Raw genomic sequence first — 22608 nt, forward strand, 5'->3', positions numbered from 1 at the left:
TTAACATGCATATGCTTTAAGTGGAACAGAGCAAAACAGTGGTACAAAAGGATTTTAAATTGTAGTTAACATGTATATGCTTTTAGGTCACGAATGCTAACTTCGCTATATCTTGATAGATGTGAGAGATTGTGAGTATATGACATGCATGTTACATATGCGGCAAGCAATGCCAGAGTTACAAGTCATCTCTCCTACTCCAAAAGCATTATGTAGTCAGTTTCTCAGGATCCAATAACTAGCTTGGATAAATTGATCCGACTATCAACAGTTCTTGATACTATAATATAAAAACTTCCATCAAGTATTTACTGTAAATATCCCTTTAATGGATGGAAGATACTTTTCTTACGTTACATACATCTGTATCTTCCCCACACGGCCATACATGACCTACGATGTCTAACTAGATTCTTGTTTCGTTAATCATCCATCTGAACATTATTTTTGGTATGGCTCATGTATATCCGACCATACATGCTTTTCGAAAATGTTTCAATGTCTCCATGCCTTAAACTCTTCTTAGGTTACTCATGCATTGATTTTAATTTGCATAAGTACTTGACACTCTCTTTCTCGAGCATTAGATTCTTAATTTGACTAATCGCGTGGGCTTATTTTCATTATGACTTGAGCAACAAATAATGTTCAAGAAAACAAAGCTAAGTCTCATTTCTGTTTTTAAAAAATGTTGTTGTTTTAGGACCTCACTTGGCCCCGTCAATAAGGATGCCTCCCTATCAAGTGATAGTGGTTTTTTGTATGCATTATTTTTATTTTTCTTTCAAGTAGCATACTATCTACAGGCACAACCTTTTAGTTTACGGATGACAAAGATCTTTACGCTCCTTAACAGTTGAATTGCTCTCTTTTAATCCATCTGATCCAACAGTACATCTGACTCATAGGTTCGACGAATCTAACTTATATATTTACCAAAAAATATTATTAGTCATAGATACAAAACATTGTTAACTTATATAGATTAATTTTTATTTTTGAATATTTGAATACCTTATATATATATATTAGGTTATTGACCAGTAAAATACAAATAAATTTGTATATATAAAGGTGAACTATGCTTTGATGTAGAAAACAAAAGTTGGTGAGAAACATAAAAGATATAATATAAAAAAGAGAGCATTAATTTTTGACTCCTCCTCCTCCTTAGCTTCCGGCAATTATCTCTTTGTTCTCCGGTGCATCTACTCTTTCAAATCAGGTCTCAACTTATTTACGCACATCTATCCAAAATTCCATGTTACGTTAGCAAATACAGCTTCCACATTAACGTACATAGCATAAGTTCGTTTCATTTGTTCGTTTTCTTTTAAAATTTTTATCATAATAATACAATATTTTATTCAATTTTAGTTTCCCTCTTAGATCTTGATTTCTAATTTTCAGATATAATAATCTAAATTAAAAATATTTCTCTTGTAGATCCGACGTCCTTTGTTATTATAATGGATCCCCTTATGGTCACAACAGAAGCTGAGGTCGTCCCTGCCACCGTTACAGTCAAAACAGAAGCTGCGGTCGTCCCTGCTATCGTTTCGGTCACAACACAAGCTGAGGTTGTCCCTGCTCCTGCTACTGTCACAGTCACAACAGAAGCTAAGGGCATCCCTGCTAAGCGATCAAAGACTACAAGGTTTGTTGATATATAGATGTGGGATTATGGGGTATGTTAAAAGCCCCACTTTTGAAACAGAACTTTAGATCCTTAATTTCATATATCTCTATATTGTTCAAAATTTTGTATATTATGGGTCTCTACTTTTTTGTTTGACTCCAGGAATGATTTTCTAAAATTTGGTTTGGGTAGCCTAGTCTAATATGTTCCTCTTCCTTCGTTTTAACATTGTTTTTAGTGAATGTCCTTTTTCCCTTCTTTTATTAAAAAAAAATTAACAAAAAAATGTTTTTCTTCGTTTAGAAATCTCAGTTTTATTTTATTTAAAATACAATTTCCACAATTCATTTGATTTCTATTTTTAAAAAATTACAGCTATTAGATTTGATGTATTTAAATAAACATAGCTTTTATAGATAACAAAATCCTAACTATCTTTTTTTTTTTTTTTGGTATAGTGGTATAGACCAAAAAAAATGTATTATACCTCTTATAACACTATTATACTATATTTCAATATTTCATCATCAGATTTCAAATAATTTATCATAAGTTTTTGTATATTTTTTTCTTTCTTTGAAATATTTTCAAAAGCTTATAAATCTAGGGTTCCCATTTCTGAATCTTGCCTTAGGTGTCCACCCAAAGCTCTAGATTTGTTCCAATCATACATACTGTTATTTTATTTTACCATCTTATGAATTACATTTACATATTAACCGGGTAAAAATGATTTTGCAGCTGCTTACCTCTTCCTAGACGTCAATTCTATCACTCTCAAAGCGATCAGGTGATTCAAGTTCCTTGACAAACTTCTTTTGAATATTCTTTGACTTGCAAGTTATGATATTTCTCATGAACTTTTGTATATACTTAATTGGTCTCATTTAAATTTGAATATTGGTTAGTTGTGTCCATGTTGTCTCTTTTTTTATTGTCACTAACCAAGCATGTTTTTGTTGTTACAAAGCCAATGACACTTGATGAAGTACTCTCTGACCAAGATAGCAAAAATGAAGTCGAGGCTAAGGTTGAGGCTGAGGTTGAGGCTGAGGCTGAGGCTGAGACTGAGGCTCCAAATCTGGTATATTCCATGGTTAATAAACAACCAACAACAAAATGAAATATGAAGTTACTTGCTACTGACCTTTGAAATTTTGTAAAAACTGCAGAGGATTAATGATTCGATGAAAGAGAATGAAATTATGAATATATTCATTCAACTGTGGAACTCTTTTGTTAAAAAGAATAGGTAAGATTAATTTGTACGTTGAACTTATAATGTCTATTGAAATGTCTTGATTAATGGTTTTGGTTAAAAACTTTTTGGTCAAATAAAAGTTATAAATTATGTTGCAGGGTTCTGGCAGATGCTCATATTCCTTGGACATGTGAAGAATTCTCAAAATTATACAAAAAAGAGTTGCACGATAACTTAAAACTTGACATGTAAGTATTATCATTCCAAAATTCTATAAATACACCAATATAAATATACATACACTATATTAAATTTGTTTTGTACGTTTATTGGAATTTTTTAATTAATAATATCAGGTGCTGGCGATTATTCATGATGAAACAATGGGATTATGGAATTCTTGACGCAACCACCATAACCAAATGCAATACCATCATCCAGAAATATCCTGCCACCTCAGATATGGATGTTGAGAAAAATGATCATAAAAGCAATAAGAAGTAATTCAAAAATCTCTGATGATTTAAACGATGTTGTTTATTAGATTGCAACTTTATATATTTGTTATTATTTAGGAGCAAAAACATATACCATTTTTTAAAATGTTATTTTTCTGTTTTGCTAGTGAGGACAACAGAAAAACTACACATGCATCAGGTAGTGAATCTAGTATGTGTAGACACGAGGAGAAATATGAAATGGATGTGGATGTAAAAGCTCTCAACACTGAATCTTCACAAGTTGTGGACAGGGCCACCACCCTTTTTCAAAGGAGCTTAGGCAAAAGGCCGGTCAAACAAACACCGAAGATGAAAGAAATGATAGATACAAAACGGTATACTTTCATTACTCGTGGAAGTAGTAGCCGAAGAGGTCGTGGTGGTGGAGGTCGAGGTGGTCGTGGTTGCGGAGGCTCGGGCGGTCGTGAAAACCTCATCTAGTGATCTCTAGTTGGCTAGTTCTTTCGTTCTATCTTTTCTTGTTTTTTTTCAACTTTTAAGTTTATGTTGTTTCTCCATATCTAAGATTAATTGTATGCTTAATCACTTTTCTCTCTAAAATGCTCTGTTGAAATTCGAAATGTTTGACCCAAAAGTCATAGCCATGTAACAATTATTAAAAAAAATTGTTTTAATTATGAATTGTTTTCCTTCTTGTAATTTACAAAGCTTCTTCTCCACTTTTCATTTTTCAGTTAGTCTACTTTCTTTGTGTTATTTTATACAGGCTTAATATGTTAAAAAATCTTGTGTTAAAGTTACTTGTCTCTAACGTTATTTACATCAACATCAAGATACATATAGTCTTTTTTTTTTTTTGATCAAAATACATATAGTCTATGTTTTTGTTTTTGTCAATGTTCTTGAATATCCAACGGTATGTTCAGACATTAACAACAACAAAAACATTGATGATAGATATCTAACAAAAATGAAAATAACCATTGTGTATCATTTTTTTGAGGAGAAAATATAATGGGGTGTTATTGGATGGGTGATTTCTAAATTCATATGGAATTGTAAATTCTAGAAATTAAAACACATGGATTTTGAAATAACATGTTTTATCCTTGGATTTGAATCCTTCTATTTTACACTTTCAAATCCATACAAATCCATTTAAAACATAATGTGGATTTTGAAATCCAAAAACAAATCATTAAATGAATAACATGGGATTTTAACAAGTATTTGTAAATCATAGAACCAATAACACATCATTTTGATAAGTATTTTAAAATCAATGATTGAATAACACATGATTTTTGTCTGGATTTCCAAATCCATTAAAATCATAGAACCAATAACCTCCTCTAAGTGTTTAACTATTTGTATACAATGGGGGGGAGAGGGGAATCTTCTAATAGAGGAAATAAATAGAATGAAAAAATTCCATATTAAGAGGAATTAATAAAATAGACAAAAATCTTATAAGAAAAAGGAAGAAATAAAATGGAAACTATCCTAGTGCAACGGAATATCAGGATAATGAGTAGTCAAGTTGTTCAATTGAAGAGAAGAAGTGCTAAGAACTTGATGACTTGTGGAACAAGAAACAAGCTGTGAAGACTTAAAGGAAGAACAATTCTTCTGTATTTATTAAAATATCAAAGCCGCCTCTTAAAGGAGATATAACAATCCTATTTATACTTCCTATGATAGCTAGGGTAACATGCTAAGATTTAAAATAAGGAAAACCTAAGTAAGTATGAATTGGAACAAACCTCCACTCTCGAATAATAAATAAACCGACAAGTGAAATAAAAACCCATTAGTAAAAAGCAAACAAAGTCCAACACATGAGAGATGTATATATTCTACATTAGGTCCTCCAGGGTAACAGAAAAATTCATCTCAGAATTTTCCATATTGTCATCACCCATATATGGAACCAAGTGTTTGATGTGTAATACATTGGCTGTCTTCATATGTGGAGGAAGGCGAAGACGGTAAGCATTGTTGTTTTCTTCTCCAGCACGTCAAGCGAACCTATCTTATTAGCCTTGAGCTTATTATAAGTACTTGGTGGGAAACGATCTTTAGTAAGGACAGCCCCCACTTATCGCCCACCTTAAACTGAAGATCCGACGATGCAGATCCGCACTTATCTTATACTTTTCACTTGCAACTTATTTAAGTTGGATCAAAACTTGACGATGAAGCTCAACAAAGTCTTCAAACAAATCACAAGCTCTACCATGGCCACGAGTACGATCTGCTGCAATGTTCAAGTCGAGAGGGCTAAGAGGAATCAGACCATCGACAATGCAAAACAGGCTGAACCCAGTAGAACGATTTACAGCATGATTATGAGCAAACTCAGCCTGACACAAAATGTTGTCCCATGAGCGAATGTTATAACCGACCAAACACCGTAGAAGATCCCCGAGAGCATGGTTTGTGACTTCTATCTGATCGTTGGTTTGAGGATGTCTAAGCTAGTACGCAACATTCGCCATAAAGATCTCCAAAAATGACTAAGAAACCTTGAATCACGATCAGACACAATAAAGCAAAGCAATCCATGCAGCTTGTAAACTTCACGAAAGAACAAAGTAGCAACCTTTAATGTGTCTGTAGTCTTTTTGCAAGCCACAAAGTGAACCATTTTGGAAAAATGATCAACGACCACAAAGATGGAGTCATTTATGTTTGAGGAAGACCAAGAACAAAATCTATGCTTATATCTGTCTACGGCTGATTTGGTGAATTCATGTCTCAGAAAATCCTATAAATAGAAGGTTTTTAGTTTTTTTTTTCTAAATTTTTTTCCATAGTAATATATTCTATATATGTGTGTAATTGTTTATACCTTCTCGTCAAGCAAAAGTATGACAATTCCAATAAATTCCTCTTTCTTTTTATTATCATATGAAATCTCAAAATCGTAGGAGGCAGACAGACTACTTGTGTTTGTGTTGGTTTTCGGTTTTTGGGGTGAACTATTTTCATTCACCTCCTCTTAATTAATCAATTAAAATACAACAATATGTCAACTTCTGTCATATTTAAAAAAATAAAAATAAAAAAAAAAACAAAAAAACAGAAAAAAACAACACAAATTAAAAAAAAAAGATTATGCAAATTTTTATTAAGAAAACTATGTAGGTTTTGGGTGACAAAATAGAAGTTAGGAAATATAAAAAAAACCAAAAATAATTAATACTACTAAATAAATCAATTTTAAAATTTTCTGACATTATATATAGGTTTTTTATTATAACATATAAACTCTAACCACCATTTTATTAACTTAAACCGACATATAATTTTAAATTATAAAATCTAAACCTAAAACCTAATCAGTTCCTTTTTTATATCCAAACCAACATATAATTTTTTTAATTGTAAAATCTAAACCCTAAACCCTAACCACTCTTTTATAAACTCAAACCGTGTGAATGTAAAATCTAAACCCTAAACCCTAAATCTTAACCACTGTTTTATAAACCCAAATCGATGTATAATTTTTTAATTGTAAAATCTAAAACCTAAACCCTAACCACTTTTTTTATAAATCCAAACCGACATATAATTTTATTTAATTATAAAATCTTAACATAATCTCTCTTATAAACCTAAATTGATCTAATTTCCTTCATAAAAATCTACAGAAGGGAAGTATCTTTAGTCAAGTGGTTACATCACCATCTCTACGACCGATCCCACCGGAGTTCTACTCCACGAAGTCGCGTTACTCCACATAGTAGGGATTGACTATGAATCGGGTTTTGTCGATTCAATGATGACAAAAAGAAAAAAAAAATACAAAACAAAACAAAACAAAACAAAAAAAGAGATTTGAGAGTAGTGGAAGAAGATGAGAAAATGAAAGAGAATAAGATAATGAATATTTATAGGAAGAGAAATGATGAAAATTTACATTTAGAAAAATGAAAGTTACAACTCTAATTTATTGTTTTGTTTTAATACAATTGATTTATACAACTTAGTGGAGAAATAAAGTTAATGCATAATTTATAGGGGGAATTTATATGATTTCAGTTTTATATTATGTGAGGTAAATGTGAATATTAATTGTTTCTAAATTTGTGTTTTAATATAAATATTTTTTTTGTTAAAATTGCATTTCATGCCAAGTGGACCAATAAGGAGAGAGTGAAACCTTACTTTTACTTTTATATATATGATTCTGAACTGTTTTGAAATATAATTTTTTTTTGTGGGGTGTATTGTAGTTATATTTATGTACATTGTGTTTTTGTAACAATTGTGTAAGGGTTACAAAAGTAAACGACTTCAAATTGGTAGACCATATAATATTAATATAGGTTATAGCTAAGATTAATTATTTGATAGATTATATGGATTAATTATTTGATAGTTTATATAGATTTATGATTAGTGGTTTATGACCCTTCAGTGAATGTGGTGATCGTTGATAAGTCTTTGCAAATGGTAACGTGTGAAGTTTTGCTCCCAGGAACTGCTCATTGGATAGTGGTTTCTATTGTCTATGCAGCAAATGAGGAGGGCACGAGAAAAGAGTTGTGGGAGGAGTTGAGGAACTTGGCGACTTCTCAATTAGTGGGACATAAACCGTGGCTGGTCCTCGGAGATTTTAACCAGATTCTCAACCCATGGGAGTACTCAAAGTCCCCGACAAGTAATGTAAACAGCAGAATTAGAGAGTTCTGGGATTGCTTGACTAATTATGACCTGGCAGATCTTGTTTACAAAGGTAACACTTTCACCTCGTGGAATAAAAGCCTTTCAAATCCAATGGCAAAAAGATTGACAGAATTCTCGTTAATGAAAGCTGGTCAAGCTATTTTCCCTTATCCTCTGCCTCTTTTGGTGAATCAGATTTCTCAGACCATGCCTCTTGTGAAGTGGTCTTGGAGACTGTCTCTCAGCATATAAAGAGACCTTCCGGTTCTTCAATTACTTACTTCACAGCCCTAACTTTGTGCATTTGATCAGGGAGCAATTGTTCTCTGTCAACACGGTAGGTTTGGCAATGTTCAGGTCCTCCAGAAAGCTTCAGGCTCTCAAACCTTTTATCAGAGCATTCAGCAAAGATAACTTCTTAGATCTGGAAAAATGGGATGTTGAAGCTCACGATTTAGTCTTGACCTGTCAGAGAAATACGCTCCAAAACCCCTCAGTCCTTAATGCCTCAGCAGAGTTGGAAGCCACAAGGAAATGGCACATTTAGTAAATGCGGAAGAGAAGTTCTTTTGTCAAAAGTCGAGAATCTCCTGGCTGTTAGAGGGGGATAGCAATACTGCCTACTTCCATCGGATGGTGGATTTATGCTTCTCAGTGAATAGAATCCAGTTACTCATTGACGACTCTGGTGGTAAAATTGAATCTCAACAGGAGGATCACTGCTCTAGTTACTTTGAAGCTCTACTAAATGAAGATATCCTAGCTCCCCATCTTGAACAGAGTGACATGGATCTGCTTCTCCCATTAGAAGTTCGCAGGATCAAATCAGGGAATTGAGCTTAATGTTCATAGACCAGGAAATAGCGGATGCTTTCTCCTCTCTTCCAAGAAACAAGGCCAGTGGTCCGGACGGTTACTCAGCGGAGTTTTTCAAAGGAATGTGGGAGATTGTGTGATGCGAGCGCTGGACGGCTCGCGGTACGGACGGAACGTCGGTTCCTTGAGATGGTCGGTGTATCGGAAACTTTCCTCGGACCAGACGGTAGGGAACGAAAGAGGAGATGAAATGAGCGATGGAAACATAATTTGGGGGAAATCGGACGAGTGGAACGCGGATCCGGTCAAGCAGCTGCTTGACCGCGGTTGTTTGGATAGATGAACGCGGTAGCGGATGGACGGTACGGTCGGAAATGGACGGCGGCTAGCGAACCGAGTGAGAAACTCGACCTCGGTTCACTAGGGAATGATGGAGTCAAAGCGGAACACAACAAACGGTCGGAACCGAACGCGAAATGGTAGAGATGGACGGAAGGTGGATCGATGCGACGACAAACGGAAGATGGCTCGGCCCGTGATACGGTCGAACTAGAAGGTCTTGAACCCGGTTCACAAACTTTCTAGGGTTTCTCAAGAGCCAAGTCCCGGACTTGGGATAAGGAGAGAGGTGAGACTAGAAACAAAGATTCTCTCTTTGGGAAATTTAATTCTATATTCAAGTCTACCTTTACAAATGAGAGTTTAGGCCTTTATATAGGTAGGCTTACATATGGGAGACACTAAAATCCTAGACACGCGGCCAAAGCTAAGGAACACACATGTCCCTAAAAGCAAAAGCAAAAGCAATTCCAAACAAAGACCAATCAAACGGTCATAAGAGAGTTCAAAGGAAATAAAAGAAAGGAAAGGAAGGAGATAGAAACGCCACGTCATTGGTGGGACGTGGAGGACAGAATCTTCACTCTCTTGGCTCCTAAGTATGTCAATGAAAGTTTTCAAGTCATGAGCCAAGCGGGAACGAAGTGGAGATGAACTAGAAGCTTCTCAAAGTTGGTCGCACTCTAGGCTCTTCTTTGGTGATGCTAGCCATGAGCCCTTGGTGTAAAGGTTGGAGCTTGGCCTGAACTGCCCATTAGGTGACTTGTCTTGCTCCTCCTTGATGATCCTTGGGGACTGGTTGGTGCTGCACATCACTAGGAAGGCCGGTCCCAAGTTTTCCTGCGGGTGGTACGAGTGGCCGAGTGGTGTCCGAGAGGTGTCCGGGCGTTGTCCGAGAGGTGTCCGAGAGATGCGAGTGTTCATGACCGAGTGATCAATCCCATGCTCACATCATTCCCTCCCTCTTATAGAATTTTTGACCTCAGAACTTTTCTCTCCACCTGGATCAAAAAGGAAAACCAAATCAGCATCATCAAAAGTCCAACATCGGTCTAATTTTACCGGGATCAAATGGAAAAAGTAAGGCTTTAAGAGAAAAGGATAAGACTTCCCCGGTAAGGCCAGTGGCATTGGTCGCTCCAACCACTTCATGAACCTTGGTTGCTTTCTGAGACTCTCCAGGATGCCACACAAAAAATTGATCCGCACCAAAGTTGCAAAAATTTCTCGCCATAGGACCTTGTGCGGTAGTGGTCTTGGCGCTAAAGGTGGAGAAGGGTGGCACTGTATTGGCAACTCCCAGCTGGAGCATACTACTTGAAGTAGTCAAGAGTAATACCGAATGAAAAGACCCTTTGATGGCCATCTTCGGTGGCTCAACTTGCTTGAAACTCCCCATTAGCAAACTGATCACACGACCAGTATCTTCTTTGGCGTCGCGCGTCCTGGTTGGAGATTCACGCACCGGGTCCTGCTCCAAACTTGGCGGTCGATTATTCGCTCGGTCTTGATCAGGAGCGGTAAGGAGTTTGCCGCGGGTCGCTTGATGGCCTGGACTTGCACCTCCGAGCGTAATGGCTTGATGATCGGGAGGCTCGGCTGGCGTCTCATTGATTCGTCCCGGGCCAATGACTCCTTCAGGACCGACTTATTGATCGAAATCCAGCCCTAAGCTCAGCGCACGGTCAACTTGCTCCGTTGGTGTGGCGTTCTCAATCAAGTCAGATCATCTTGTTCCGGCTGGTGAGGAATTCGCGGGTCCAACGTTGGTGAAGACACAAGGGACGAGTTTTGGTTCTGTGATGATTCTCCATGGGTGTAAAATGTCTCTACTTGTCCCAACATTTCTCCAAGGTGTTGGATTTGAGATTGGATAGAGATCAACTCGTCCATGAAACTTGTTGCTTCGGGAGAATGCACCGGCTTCCTTGAGGCTCGTTGCTTTGACTTAGTCCGAGATCCCACAATGCTCGCCTTGGCTTTATCTCGGCCGCGGCTAGAATTGTTGACCGGTGATGCGCGTGGACACCAGCTTGGAAGACCTTGATTCCAGGTGCGGTAGGCACTAGACTTACTGGATGATCCGTACTATGATAAGGTCGGAAATCTACTGGTGCAACTCGGGTACACCTCTTGCTGCTCTCTGTGTTTCCAGGGTGGTGCGTAGTAGCAACCCGAGTAGTCGCCATCGGAATCTTCGTCACTAGGTTGCCATGGTTCGCGATGAGGTGCAGTTTGTGAAGTAGACGGCCAATAGTAGTCCGATGATCCATGCTCGTGTTCCTCTGGTTCCAGGCCTTCTTAATAGTCCTCCTCGTACCGTGATGCATCCTCGGTAATCTCTTGTTCCGAATCAGTGCCTTGTGGTTCTTCGTACCACGGTTTGTCCTCGGTAGCTTCTGGTTCCGGTTCACTGTCATGGTGTTCTTCGTACCATGGTTCATCATCGGAGTAAGAATCGTCATGCTCCATACTTGACCAGGGTTGAATCAAGCATTAGCTATCGATCATGGCTCGGGAACTAGGTACGGTCGACGGTACGGACGAGTACCGGTGATCAGCAATGGTACGGACGGCCAACGGTGGTCGTCCATCAGTACAGACGGCTGATACGGACGGCTGGTACGGACGGACGATGATGTATGGACGGTGGTTCGGACAGCTCGTACGGACGATCGATGGTATTGGTGGGGAACAAAAGAGGAGATGAAATGAACGATGGAAACAGAATTTGGGGGCAATCGGACGACTGGAACGCGGATCCGGTCGAGCAGCTGCTTGACCGCGGTTGGTCGAACGGATGAACGCGGTAGTGGATGGACGGTGTGGTCGGAAATGGACGGCAGCTAACAAACCGAGTGAAAAATTAAACCTCGGTTCACTAGGGAACGATGGAGTCGAAGCGGAACACAACGAACGGTCGGAACCGAACGCGGTACGGTAGAGATGGACAGAAGGTGGATCGATCCAACGACACACGGGAGATGGCTCGGCCCGTGATACGGTCAAACTAGAAGGTCTTGAACCCGGTTCACGAACCTTCAAGGGTTTCTCAAGAGCCAAGTCCCGGACATGGTTAAGGAGAGAGGTGAGACAAGAAACAAAGATTCTCTCTTTGGGAAATTTAATTTTATATTCAATTCTGCCTTTACAAATGAGGGTTTAGGACTTTATATAGGTAGGCTTACATATGGGAGACACTAAAACCCTAGACACACAGCCAAAGCTAAGGAACACACATGTCCCTAAAAGCAAAAGCAAAAGTAATTCCAAACAAAGACCAATCCAACGGTCATAAGAGAGTTCAAATGAAATAAAAGAAAGGAAAGGACGGAGATAGAAACGCCACGTCATTGGTGGGACGTGCAGGATAGAATCTTCACTTCCTTGGCTTCTAAGTATGTCAATGAAAGTTTTCAAGTCATGAGCCAAGCGGGAACGAAGTGGAGATGCACTAGAGCTCGCTGCCTCGTTAAAACCCCTTCGGTAAACCCATTGGGAAACACCCGAAGTAGGAAAAGAGTACAGCTCCTTCTAATGACTTAGGGGTATCTTCACGCTTGCGTGATGGTGAAAACACAAAAATCAAGTTTCTCAAAGCTGGTCGCACCCTAGGCTCTTCTTTGGTGATGCTAGCCATGAGCCCTTGGTGTAAAGGTTGGAGCTTGGCCTGAACTGCCCATTAGGTGACTTGTCTTGCTCCTCCTTGATGATTCTTGGGGACTGGTTGGTGCCGCACATCACCAGGAAGGTCGTTCCCAAGTTGTCCTGCGGGTTGTACGAGTGGCCGAGTGGTGTCCGAGAGGTGACCGGGCGTTGTCCGAGAGGTGTCTGAGAGATGCGAGTGTTCATGACCGAGTGATTGATCCCGTGCTCACATCATTGTGGGTCCTGAAGTTTTGGATGCAGTTAAAGAATTCTTCACCTCATGTCAGCTTCTGAAGCAATGGAACTCTACCACCCTCGTGCTTGATAACTCTCCAATTTAGATGTTTTAAGCATCTTTTTTTGTCCATATTTTGCATTTTTTATACTTTAACCTTAGCATTTTTAGGTCATTAACTGTAGGAATTCGTATTTAGGCCATTTAGGGTGTTGCATTCTTGCATTTGCATACCTTGGATGAAAACAGGAACTTTAGAGCCTAAAAAGTGCAAAAAGAAGGGTTAACAAGTTGCAGCTATCACAAGGAAGGAACTGGTTACATTTATAGGGTTTACATAGAAGCATCAAAAAGAAAAAAAGAGACACCCGACCATACCACCTCATAATTGCCACATAGCACCTGGTCGAGTTCATGACGAGACCTTCAAATATCGACTCGAATGAAGATTTTACGGTGGGATTCAGCTTCTGAGTTCTTCATCAAAGTTATAGGAAATCGAGTTCTCTTTCCAAATGTGGTGATATGAAGCCAATCGGATGTGCGGTTAAAGATTTATTCCTGTTTTAGTAAGCGTATATACATCCAGATCGAAGAATGGATCCATCCGATCACCTATCCGATCATGCACCCAAAGTGGAGCTCGAGTTCCACCTCGTGCAGAATGTCGTATAACTGCTGAGGTGGCTAGGTCAACATGTTTCCTTATAAATACCTCCTCTTAACCCTATTTTCGACAGACAAGAGGCGAAAGCCGCTTCTACTCTTTTCTTGACATTTCTTTTCATGTTTTTGTTCTTCTTTCAACTTGAATTCTGTTTACATTTTTCTATTGCTTCTTTTTAATAAAACGTTTATCTATTTCTCATCTTTATGATTATGCAATGTTTATTTATTTATGGGTTTATGTTATTTCCCATGAGATCTGAGTAGTGAATCAAAAGTTTTTAGGGATGGGATAGGCAATTTTGTGTTCTTGATCGGTAGGATGTCTTAGCTTGGCTGTTTATGTTTTATAAATTCCTTTCTAGATTGGTGTTCTTAATGCTATCAACAAACCGAGAGGGTGAGATTAGATCTATGGTGTTTTACCATTGAGAGATGTAGATGAGATGCTTGAATAAATCAATGCTAGAGATTTACTCACTTAGCCTAAGAGATTAGATGTGTAAGGAGTTTATTGACAATAATGAATCGGCTTGTATTGCATGCTTAGTCATGTTTCTCCAACGAGAGTTGGGTAGGGAAGTGATCAAGGTTGATTGTTTCTATCACGAGAGTGTTTTAACAAGATTTTAGAGATTCACTATCTAAAGAATATTTGCTTGAGGCATGTAGGACATCCATATTGGTCAGGAACACGTAGGAGTCAATTACCCCATCCTTAGGAGCTTTCGCATCTTGATTGTTTACTGTTTTTATATCAACCCGACCACCAACCCGATCTGGTACTCGATCAGCTGCATCGTGTGGTACTTCGAGTTGTTCTTGATTTTTGTTCTTTCTGTTTTCTTATTTTTGTTCACATTAGGTTGATAGATAAAACCCCCATTATTACTTGGTTTGACTTGCTTGTTTCTGATTGCATCTTATTTGCTAGCATAACAACCATTTGGATTGATAACCCTTTGTACTACAACTGCATAGGGAATTGATACCCTGGGTGAAAATCCTGTTATCAGTGCTTATCACGAAAATTCCCAATGCTTCAAGAACTTCAGACTTCAGGCCTATTTCATGCTTGAACACCCTCTATAAGGTGATCGCAAAGCTTCTGACGTCAAGGCTTAAGAAGCTGCTTGTGGAGGTCATCTCTCCAGCTCAATCTGCTTTCCTTCCTGGTAGATTGCTAGCAGAGAACGTACTTTTGGCCATAGAGATAGTCCACGGCTATAATAGAAAGAACATTAATTCTCGAGGGATGTTAAAGGTGGACATGCGAAAAGCTTTTGACACAGTCAGATGGGACTTCATCGTTTATGCCCATAAAGCATTAGCAGTTCCTTATATTTTTCATAAACTGGATTTGGCAATGCATTTCAACTCCCACATTCTCTATGTCCATTAATGGATCTAGTGGTGGCTTCTTCAAAAGCTCAAGAGGTTTAAGGCAAGGTGACCCACTCTCCCCTTACTTGTTTGTGCTAGCTATGGAGGTGTTCTCAAACCTGCTTAAATCACGATTTGATGCGGGGTATATACACTACCATCCTGATACCTCTGACCTCTCTGTCTCTCATCTGATATTTGTCGATGATGTCATGGTGTTCTTTGACGGGGGTAGTTCTTCTCTCCACGGCATAACAGAAGCTCTTGATGACTTTGCCGCATGGTCTGGTCTACAAGTAAACAAGGACAAAACACACTTGTATCTGGCAGGTACAAAACAAACAAAATATATCACCATTGCAAATTATGGTTTTCCCATCGGTTCTCTCCCAATAAGGTACTTGGGATTGCCGTTAATGAGTAGAAAGCTAAGGATTGCTGAGTAAGAGCCACTTCTTGAAAAGCTCAGAAAGAGGTTCAGATCATGGTCTGTCAAATGTCTCTCTTTTGCGGGTCGGGTGCAGCTCATATCTTCGGTGATTACAGGCATAGTCAACTTCTGGATATCAACGTTTATGCTTCCGAAGGGCTGCATCAAAAGTATTGAATCTCTGTGCTCTAGATTTCTTTGGTCAAGAAGTATCGATGGTAGCACTGGAGCAAAGATTGCTTGGTCAAGGGTTTGCTTCTGGATATCAACGATTGGAGCTCATATCTTCGGTGATTACAGGCATAGTCAACTTCTGGATATCAACGTTTATGCTTCCGAAGGGCTGCATCAAAAGTATTGAATCTCTGTGCTCTAGATTTCTTTGGTCAAGAAGTGTCGATGGTAGCACTGGAGCAAAGATTGCTTGGTCAGGGGTTTGCTTACCTAAATCGGAAGGTGGTGTCGGCTTAAGGCGTTTTACAGATTGGAACAAAACTTTGTGCTTTCGTTTCATCTGGCTTCTCTTTGACGAAAATGAATCTCTTTGGGCTCATTGGCACAAGCACCATCACATAAAAAGCGAATCTTTTTGGGAAAGTGAAGAAACCACGAGGGACTCTATGTGAAGAGAATGGTATCTAATGGTTTGAGCCCTGAGGAAGGAGCTTTGCTAACTAAGGATGTTAGTGCAATTCTATTGAACCATCCTGTTCCAAGGAAGAAAGAGAGGAAGCATGAGGTGGTTGTCTCTAAGGAAGTGAGTGCAATCATTCAATGTAGGACTGCCGAGAAGTTACCAGATCCTGGAAGCTTGGTACTTAATTGCTCTATCTCCACAGGAAGGTTTGCACACTCACTTTGTGATCTTGGTTCTAGTATCAACTTGATGCCACATTCTGTTGCTGTGAGACGTGGGATGACAGAATTTAAGCCAACTCAAATTTCTCTTATCTTGGCTGATCGCTCCCGAAGAATTCCTAAAGGTGTTTTAGAGGATATTCTAGTTAAGGTTGGGAACTTCATGATTCCTACTAACTTTGTGGTGCTGAAGTATGATACAGAGCCTAAAGATCCTATCATCTTAGGAAGATCTTTATTGGCTACAGCTGGTGCCATCATTGATGTGAAGAAGGGACACATAGCACTGAATGTGGATGGATTGAGTATGAATTTTGAGATGGATAAGCTGAGGAGGGCTCCTACTATTGATGGACAGACTTTTTCTGTTGAGAAAGTTTCTGCAATACGAGCAACAGGCTCAGTGTCGATCGACACAGAGGAGGCATCGATCGACACTCCTCCACGACCGAGACAAAACTTGTACAAAGTTGATGCTCCAAGTCATAAACTTGTTCCCAAACAGAAGAGTCACCAATCCACACTTCAGAGTCCTCAAGTAAGGCCAAGGTATGCATCTTCCTTACCTAATCCTCCTCAAATCATCAACAGGATTTTCAAAGATACAAAAACTGTTTTGCAGTTAACCAAGCCACTAAATATTGTAGAGCGTTTGTTTCTTCTGTTGGTGATTTTGCAGGGCTTAACAGAAGCAAACCCATCCCTAAATCCCGCCATGGTCCTATTCCTCGCATACTTGGCAAGCCTAATGCACCTAAAGCTTATACACCACCTTGGATGAAGAGGTCATTCACTCAGAGGCATTCACTGCCACGTTCTGATCCACGGAATGCATGAGCTTCAGCAAAGTCAAGCTAATGACTGAAAACAAGCGCTTAGTGGGAGGCAACCCACTCATAGGTTTTTCTTTTCCCTCTTGAGTCATTTTTATTCTTGTTTTGAGTCAGTTTGAATTAGTTTTGAATTATGAACTTCAATCTATCATGTTGCGTTTAATAATGTGTTTGAGTGATTATTAGCAGTGCTAACATCCAAGGATTGAGAGGGACACAAATTAACAGCAACTAACTATGGATTTCTGGGCAAAAACTCTGCAGACGCAGAGAGTGTCGATCGACACTGAAATGGGGACATTGTTGTTTAAGTCATTACAATTTTCAATATATTTTTGTTTCTTTTTGCTTTCCTCTTACATGATAACACTGGGGACAGTGTTGTTTAAGTCTGGGGGAGGTTATCTACTAACTATGTTTTTGTTTTTGAGTTTCAGTTGTGTCAGTCAAAACCATAAAGTTTGAGTCAAATTTTTCAAAAAATTTCTTTGTCTTTGGAAATTATGATCTTGATTAATGATTTCTCTTATTTGACTAACTCTCTAATGATTATTTGTTTATGCTTGATCTCAGAACTGAAGCTTAGAAAGACTATGAGCCTTATCAACAATCCTGAAAGTCCTTATTCAATGGATATCTGATTGATCTAACGTTTTTTCAACCTTTATCAGGATTTTAACCGGACTTAATCGCTTACTTTGGGGTTGGAAATCAGTGGACTAGACTTCTTCTTCGGGCCATACAAGACAGTGCAATTTTTCAAAGTATGTCTCCCCTCTCTCGTCCCTTCAGTGCTTTAAAAAAAAAGATCAGAAAAAGGGATAAAAGATGAGATGATTTTGATCAGTTTAGAGAGGTAGGTAAATTACATGTGACCTCATTATTCTACTCTTGAGTCAAATGATCACACAAAGCTTGGAAGCGAGGGGTAGGTAAATTACCAATTACCCCGGTATTCGCTTACACCTTTGATTAAAAACAAACAATTTGGGAGTAATCAGCCCTTTGGAAGTGAGAAAAGGGAGAGGAAAGGAGATGTAAGAAGAATGTCTTGGCTTGAAGAGAGTCCATATGCCACTGATCAATACACCCAAGGTAAGAATTCACCTTATTTGTGCTTTAATATTGACTAATGAGATGACAATGGAGATTTCACAGATTCCAAAGGATTGTGGGATTTGAGTAAGGAATGTTGATGCTTATCATGGTTGAGTATAAGAAGTAAGTTCTTGAGTCAGGTAAATGAAGAATGCAAATAAGAATCATCATGCAGTTGAGTGAGTTCCCTGTTTTCAAACCTCTTTCACATGTTTAATCTTATGTTTTGCTTGAGGGCAAGCAAAGGCTAAGTCTGGGGGAGTTGATATATCATGGTTTTTGTGGTTTTTAACCATGATATAAGGAGTCTTTTAGAGTCTTTTGATTTGTTTTCTCGGATGTTTTTGAATCTTTACAGGTTTTCTAGGATTTTGGTATGAAAAGAGCAAAGTGGAACAGTTTGGATCATTTTGGAGCAATAATCTGGAGGAAACGAACTTGGAGTCAGAACAGAGAGGGAGTGTCGATCGACACTGCCTTAGCATCGATCGACACCATGTTCAGCCGATGAAGAATCACAAATTTGGAAGTTTTACAAAGTTGCCCGAAGTTTTCCATATTTGCAACATAAGTCCCTGACGTGTTTTAGGACATATAAATAGTATTTTTAGGTTTTGCAAACCCTTAAGTTATTTTCTAGCAAGTTTTATTTTTTTCTGCAACCCTGTGAGATTTTGAGAGCTTTTGGGAGAGAGATCTGAACTGCTTTGAGAGAAGAATTCTTGAACTCCCTCTTTACTCTTTTAATTTCAATTGCTTATTATTCAGAATTATGTCTTGTTCTTCATTAAATATGTCAGAGTAGTTTGCTTGTTAGATTCAGGGTTTTTTCATAGGGTTTTTATGAATTATTAGATCTGTTTATTTAGGATTCATTATCTATCTAGATCTTCATCTTAGGTTGTTCTTCATATTAATTCTTGATTGATCACCTAGAATTAATACTTTAGGAAAATAAATTGATATGAGAATATAATTGATTTTCCTGATAAAACCTTTTGATGAGCAAAATTATTTCTTGCAAAGAGATTTGATTTAATAATTGTGTGAACAATCTAAACCTGATTTTATTGCTGATTTTTAACCTAGAATTTTACAAAGAGATTTGGATTTTCTGGTTTTAAATTTAGATATTATTTGCAGTGAGAACTTATTTAATTTACAAAAGTGTTTAGAGTTCTAGATATGTTCTTAATTGCCTGAATCCTAATTTATTGATCGATTTAATATTTCATAATTTCCTGAGAAATTCTCTAGACCTAGCTTTTTGATCCATTGAATTTACAACAACTTTTATTTAATACTTTGCATTGCTATTTCAATTTTAATTTAATTCGTTTAGCATAATTTAAAAATTTTATAATTTATTGTGTAGAATTTGAGTCCTTGTGAAATTCGACCCCTAAGTACTACAATGATCTCTTAATTTGAGAGAGTAGCTCAGGGTTAAATTTGAGTATATCAAGTTACAATTTATAAAATCCAGTGATATAATACGGTAACTAAGACCAATTATATAAGGGATCTAAGGACTAATTATAGTCTTCCTCTCAGGAAACAATAAGATTTGATTTATGATTTTTAATTTTATTTTTCCATCAATTATAGACACATATATTATTAAAAAAACTAATAATATCCAACTTAATATAATTCTCCTTAATAAAATACCTTATGGTATCTCCAATATAAAATACTCACGCTTTATATCCAATTTTATTATTTGTCCTTCTCTTACTATATTATTTATATTAAATTGTCATTAGTATAACTAAGGAATATTTCATTCAATAATTGAAGGAAATCTATACTATTAATTTGGGAATACACTTAAGTGTTAAAAAAATCATATCAAATATCCATGTTGCCAAACTGAACCAATTTACATATTCTGAAAAAGAAAATAAACAACAAATTTGGACAATGACTTTCCGGCGACTTCCGGCCAAATGGCTGAATGGAATTTTTGGGTCGATAGTGCAATGAAAAACTGGTAACGAGTACTACAAGATGGTATACTCATACGTCCAAAATGAAGTTGATTTGAATCAGAAATAAGAGTGTGAATTAAACTCCTTAGGGTGTTTGCGAAAAAGTCCCACATCGGAAATGGGAGTGATTTTTCACTCCTTTATATATGATTTCACACTCTTCTAGTTTCAAAAAGTGTGTAGAAGGAAGAGGGAAAGTTCCCACACGCGAGCCAAACCGAACCAGGCCTAGCCTTGGGCCTTGGGAATTCTCGCCAAGTATTTTTTGGATCGCTTTAGATCCATCTATTTTTTTGGAAAGACTTGGCGTGAACTCCAAGCGACTTGGGCAATAATGCAAGAATCTTCTGAGAATATTCTCTCGAGATCCTATCTCATTTCACTATATATAGAGTCACAGCCTCTCATTATTTCACACACTCAAAAACAGAAAGACTCGTACTTCTAAATACAGCTTCTCTCTCTCTCTCTCTCTCTCTCTCTCTCTCTCTCTCTCTCTCTCTCTCTCTCTCTCTCTCTCTCTCTCTCTCTCTCTCTCTCTCTCTCTCTCTCTCTCTCTCTCTCTCTCTCTCTCTCTCTCTCTCTCTCTGTTCTTAGCTTAGTAGTTTAGAGAGTATAACACAGATCTGTTCGTTTTAGTTCTTTTATTGGTGATCGGTTATATCGTGATAGTTTGTGATCGGTTATATCGTGATCGGTTATATCGTGAGATTCATAAACCGTAATTGTCCGAAAGCATTTAGGGCTAATTTATTGAATTAAGAAAAAATATATTATATCTTACCTGTGTAATTTATTAAACTGTCGTTGTAATTTATTTCTGATTTCTTTATTTCAGTATAATTAGTATTTTTTCTCAATTGGATTTTTGCACTCTTAACATTATTATTATCTACATTTTCGAAAGAAAACCCGAATTACATACATTCAGATAGTACAAATTTATGAATGTTTGGCCATTAAATAGCCGCAATCCTTACAAAGACTGTTCGACCAGAAGTCACATTAAAGTGTTAGTTTCTTGTCTCAAGTCGTTTTAATACCATTTATTAACATTTCCCACTTCCTACCTTGACTTGACCCCCATAACTGCCAGCTTTATCCTTTAATTGTAACCTCGCAAACCACACATTTACAAGCCTGGATAATGCTTGAAACTTGGATAATCGTCATTTATCAATAGATGCTGCATGAGTATAAAAATATGTTACTGGTGTTGTGCGTTTCAAATATGAATGTGGTTTAAGCGCCTTATGCAGAAATTATGTTAATTTAATAGAAATGGTTAATTGAAAATGTTCGATGGTAATCGTGCGGGCATTTTTAATCGTGCGGGCATTTTGATGGGAGAAACTTTCTTCATTGGAGACTTCGATACTCGTGCGTGTTTTATAATGTTCGTAAGGAATAATGAGTGCAAATGGTTGCAAGGTTGAAGGGATTGAACAGGTTGAATAATTTTTTTCAACTAATTTTCACCATTTGTATTGAAAAGGTTGAAGAGGTTGGAAAAAATTATTCTGCCCGTTCAACTTAAAATGTTGAAAAAATAAACTAATCCTACAGCAAAAGTGTTCAACTTATTCAACTACTATTTTGGAGATGAATGAGTTGAATATTATTCAACTCAATTTTGTTCAATCCAATTTTTCAATTTTAAGCAACCATTTCCACCAATATGTGTGCGCCCACGACTCTAGTGATCATCTACATATCAATTGTTTCGATTCTGCATTTTTAATTATTGGTCAAAAATTATTAAATTTTAGTTTATTCAAATTGAATTGAACTTGAAAAAATTCACATGTTCTATTTTTTGGTTTGACGTTTTGAGTAAAGCATATGGAGCGCGCTCGTTCTCAAGTGGATGGCTTTATAATCAATCACAAAAGATAATAAAAAGCTATGGATTTCATCCAAATCCTCACTAAGCTACAATCACATTTTTGCAAGAAAAAGAGAAATCTTCCTCTGTTCGCTTCCCATTCATAACTTTCCTTTTGTTCAAGTAGATTTTTTCGGATCGCAAATATTAAGTATAACTAAATATGATTTTAAATGAACAATACTTTGCAAAAACAAAAGTTTGTAGATAAACTTTATAAAAAACAATCTTGATATTTATCCTTTTAATTTCTCATAAATAATTATTAATTTTCTGTTTCTCCAAACGAAAAAAATTGGTTTAAAAGGACACCACACCACATTCATATGAACAAACAAATATGATTGGGCTATTATAGAACCATAGTCTCTAGAAGACTACAGGGAAAAAAAAACTATACTACCAAACTCTCACATTAAAGTTTTGAGTAAATACATTCGACCAACTTTAGTTT

General features: G+C 37.4%; 1 protein-coding gene across 1 annotated transcript; it reads left to right on the plus strand.

Moving 5' to 3' along the window:
- Positions 1 to 1450: 1450 nt before the first annotated feature.
- LOC104748742 (uncharacterized) lies at positions 1451 to 3920 on the plus strand. The gene is made up of 7 exons (XM_087486792.1): positions 1451 to 1657; positions 2381 to 2429; positions 2610 to 2723; positions 2812 to 2891; positions 2999 to 3088; positions 3197 to 3340; positions 3466 to 3920. The coding sequence occupies exons 1-7, from the start codon at positions 1470 to 1472 to the stop codon at positions 3779 to 3781; spliced, it is 981 nt and encodes a 326-aa protein (XP_087342918.1). The 5' UTR covers positions 1451 to 1469; the 3' UTR covers positions 3782 to 3920.
- Positions 3921 to 22608: the final 18688 nt, after the last annotated feature.

This window comes from Camelina sativa, chromosome 15, assembly GCF_030686135.1.
Source record: "Camelina sativa cultivar CO46 ecotype springtype chromosome 15, ASM3068613v1".
NCBI classification, from domain to species: Eukaryota; Viridiplantae; Streptophyta; class Magnoliopsida; order Brassicales; family Brassicaceae; genus Camelina; species Camelina sativa.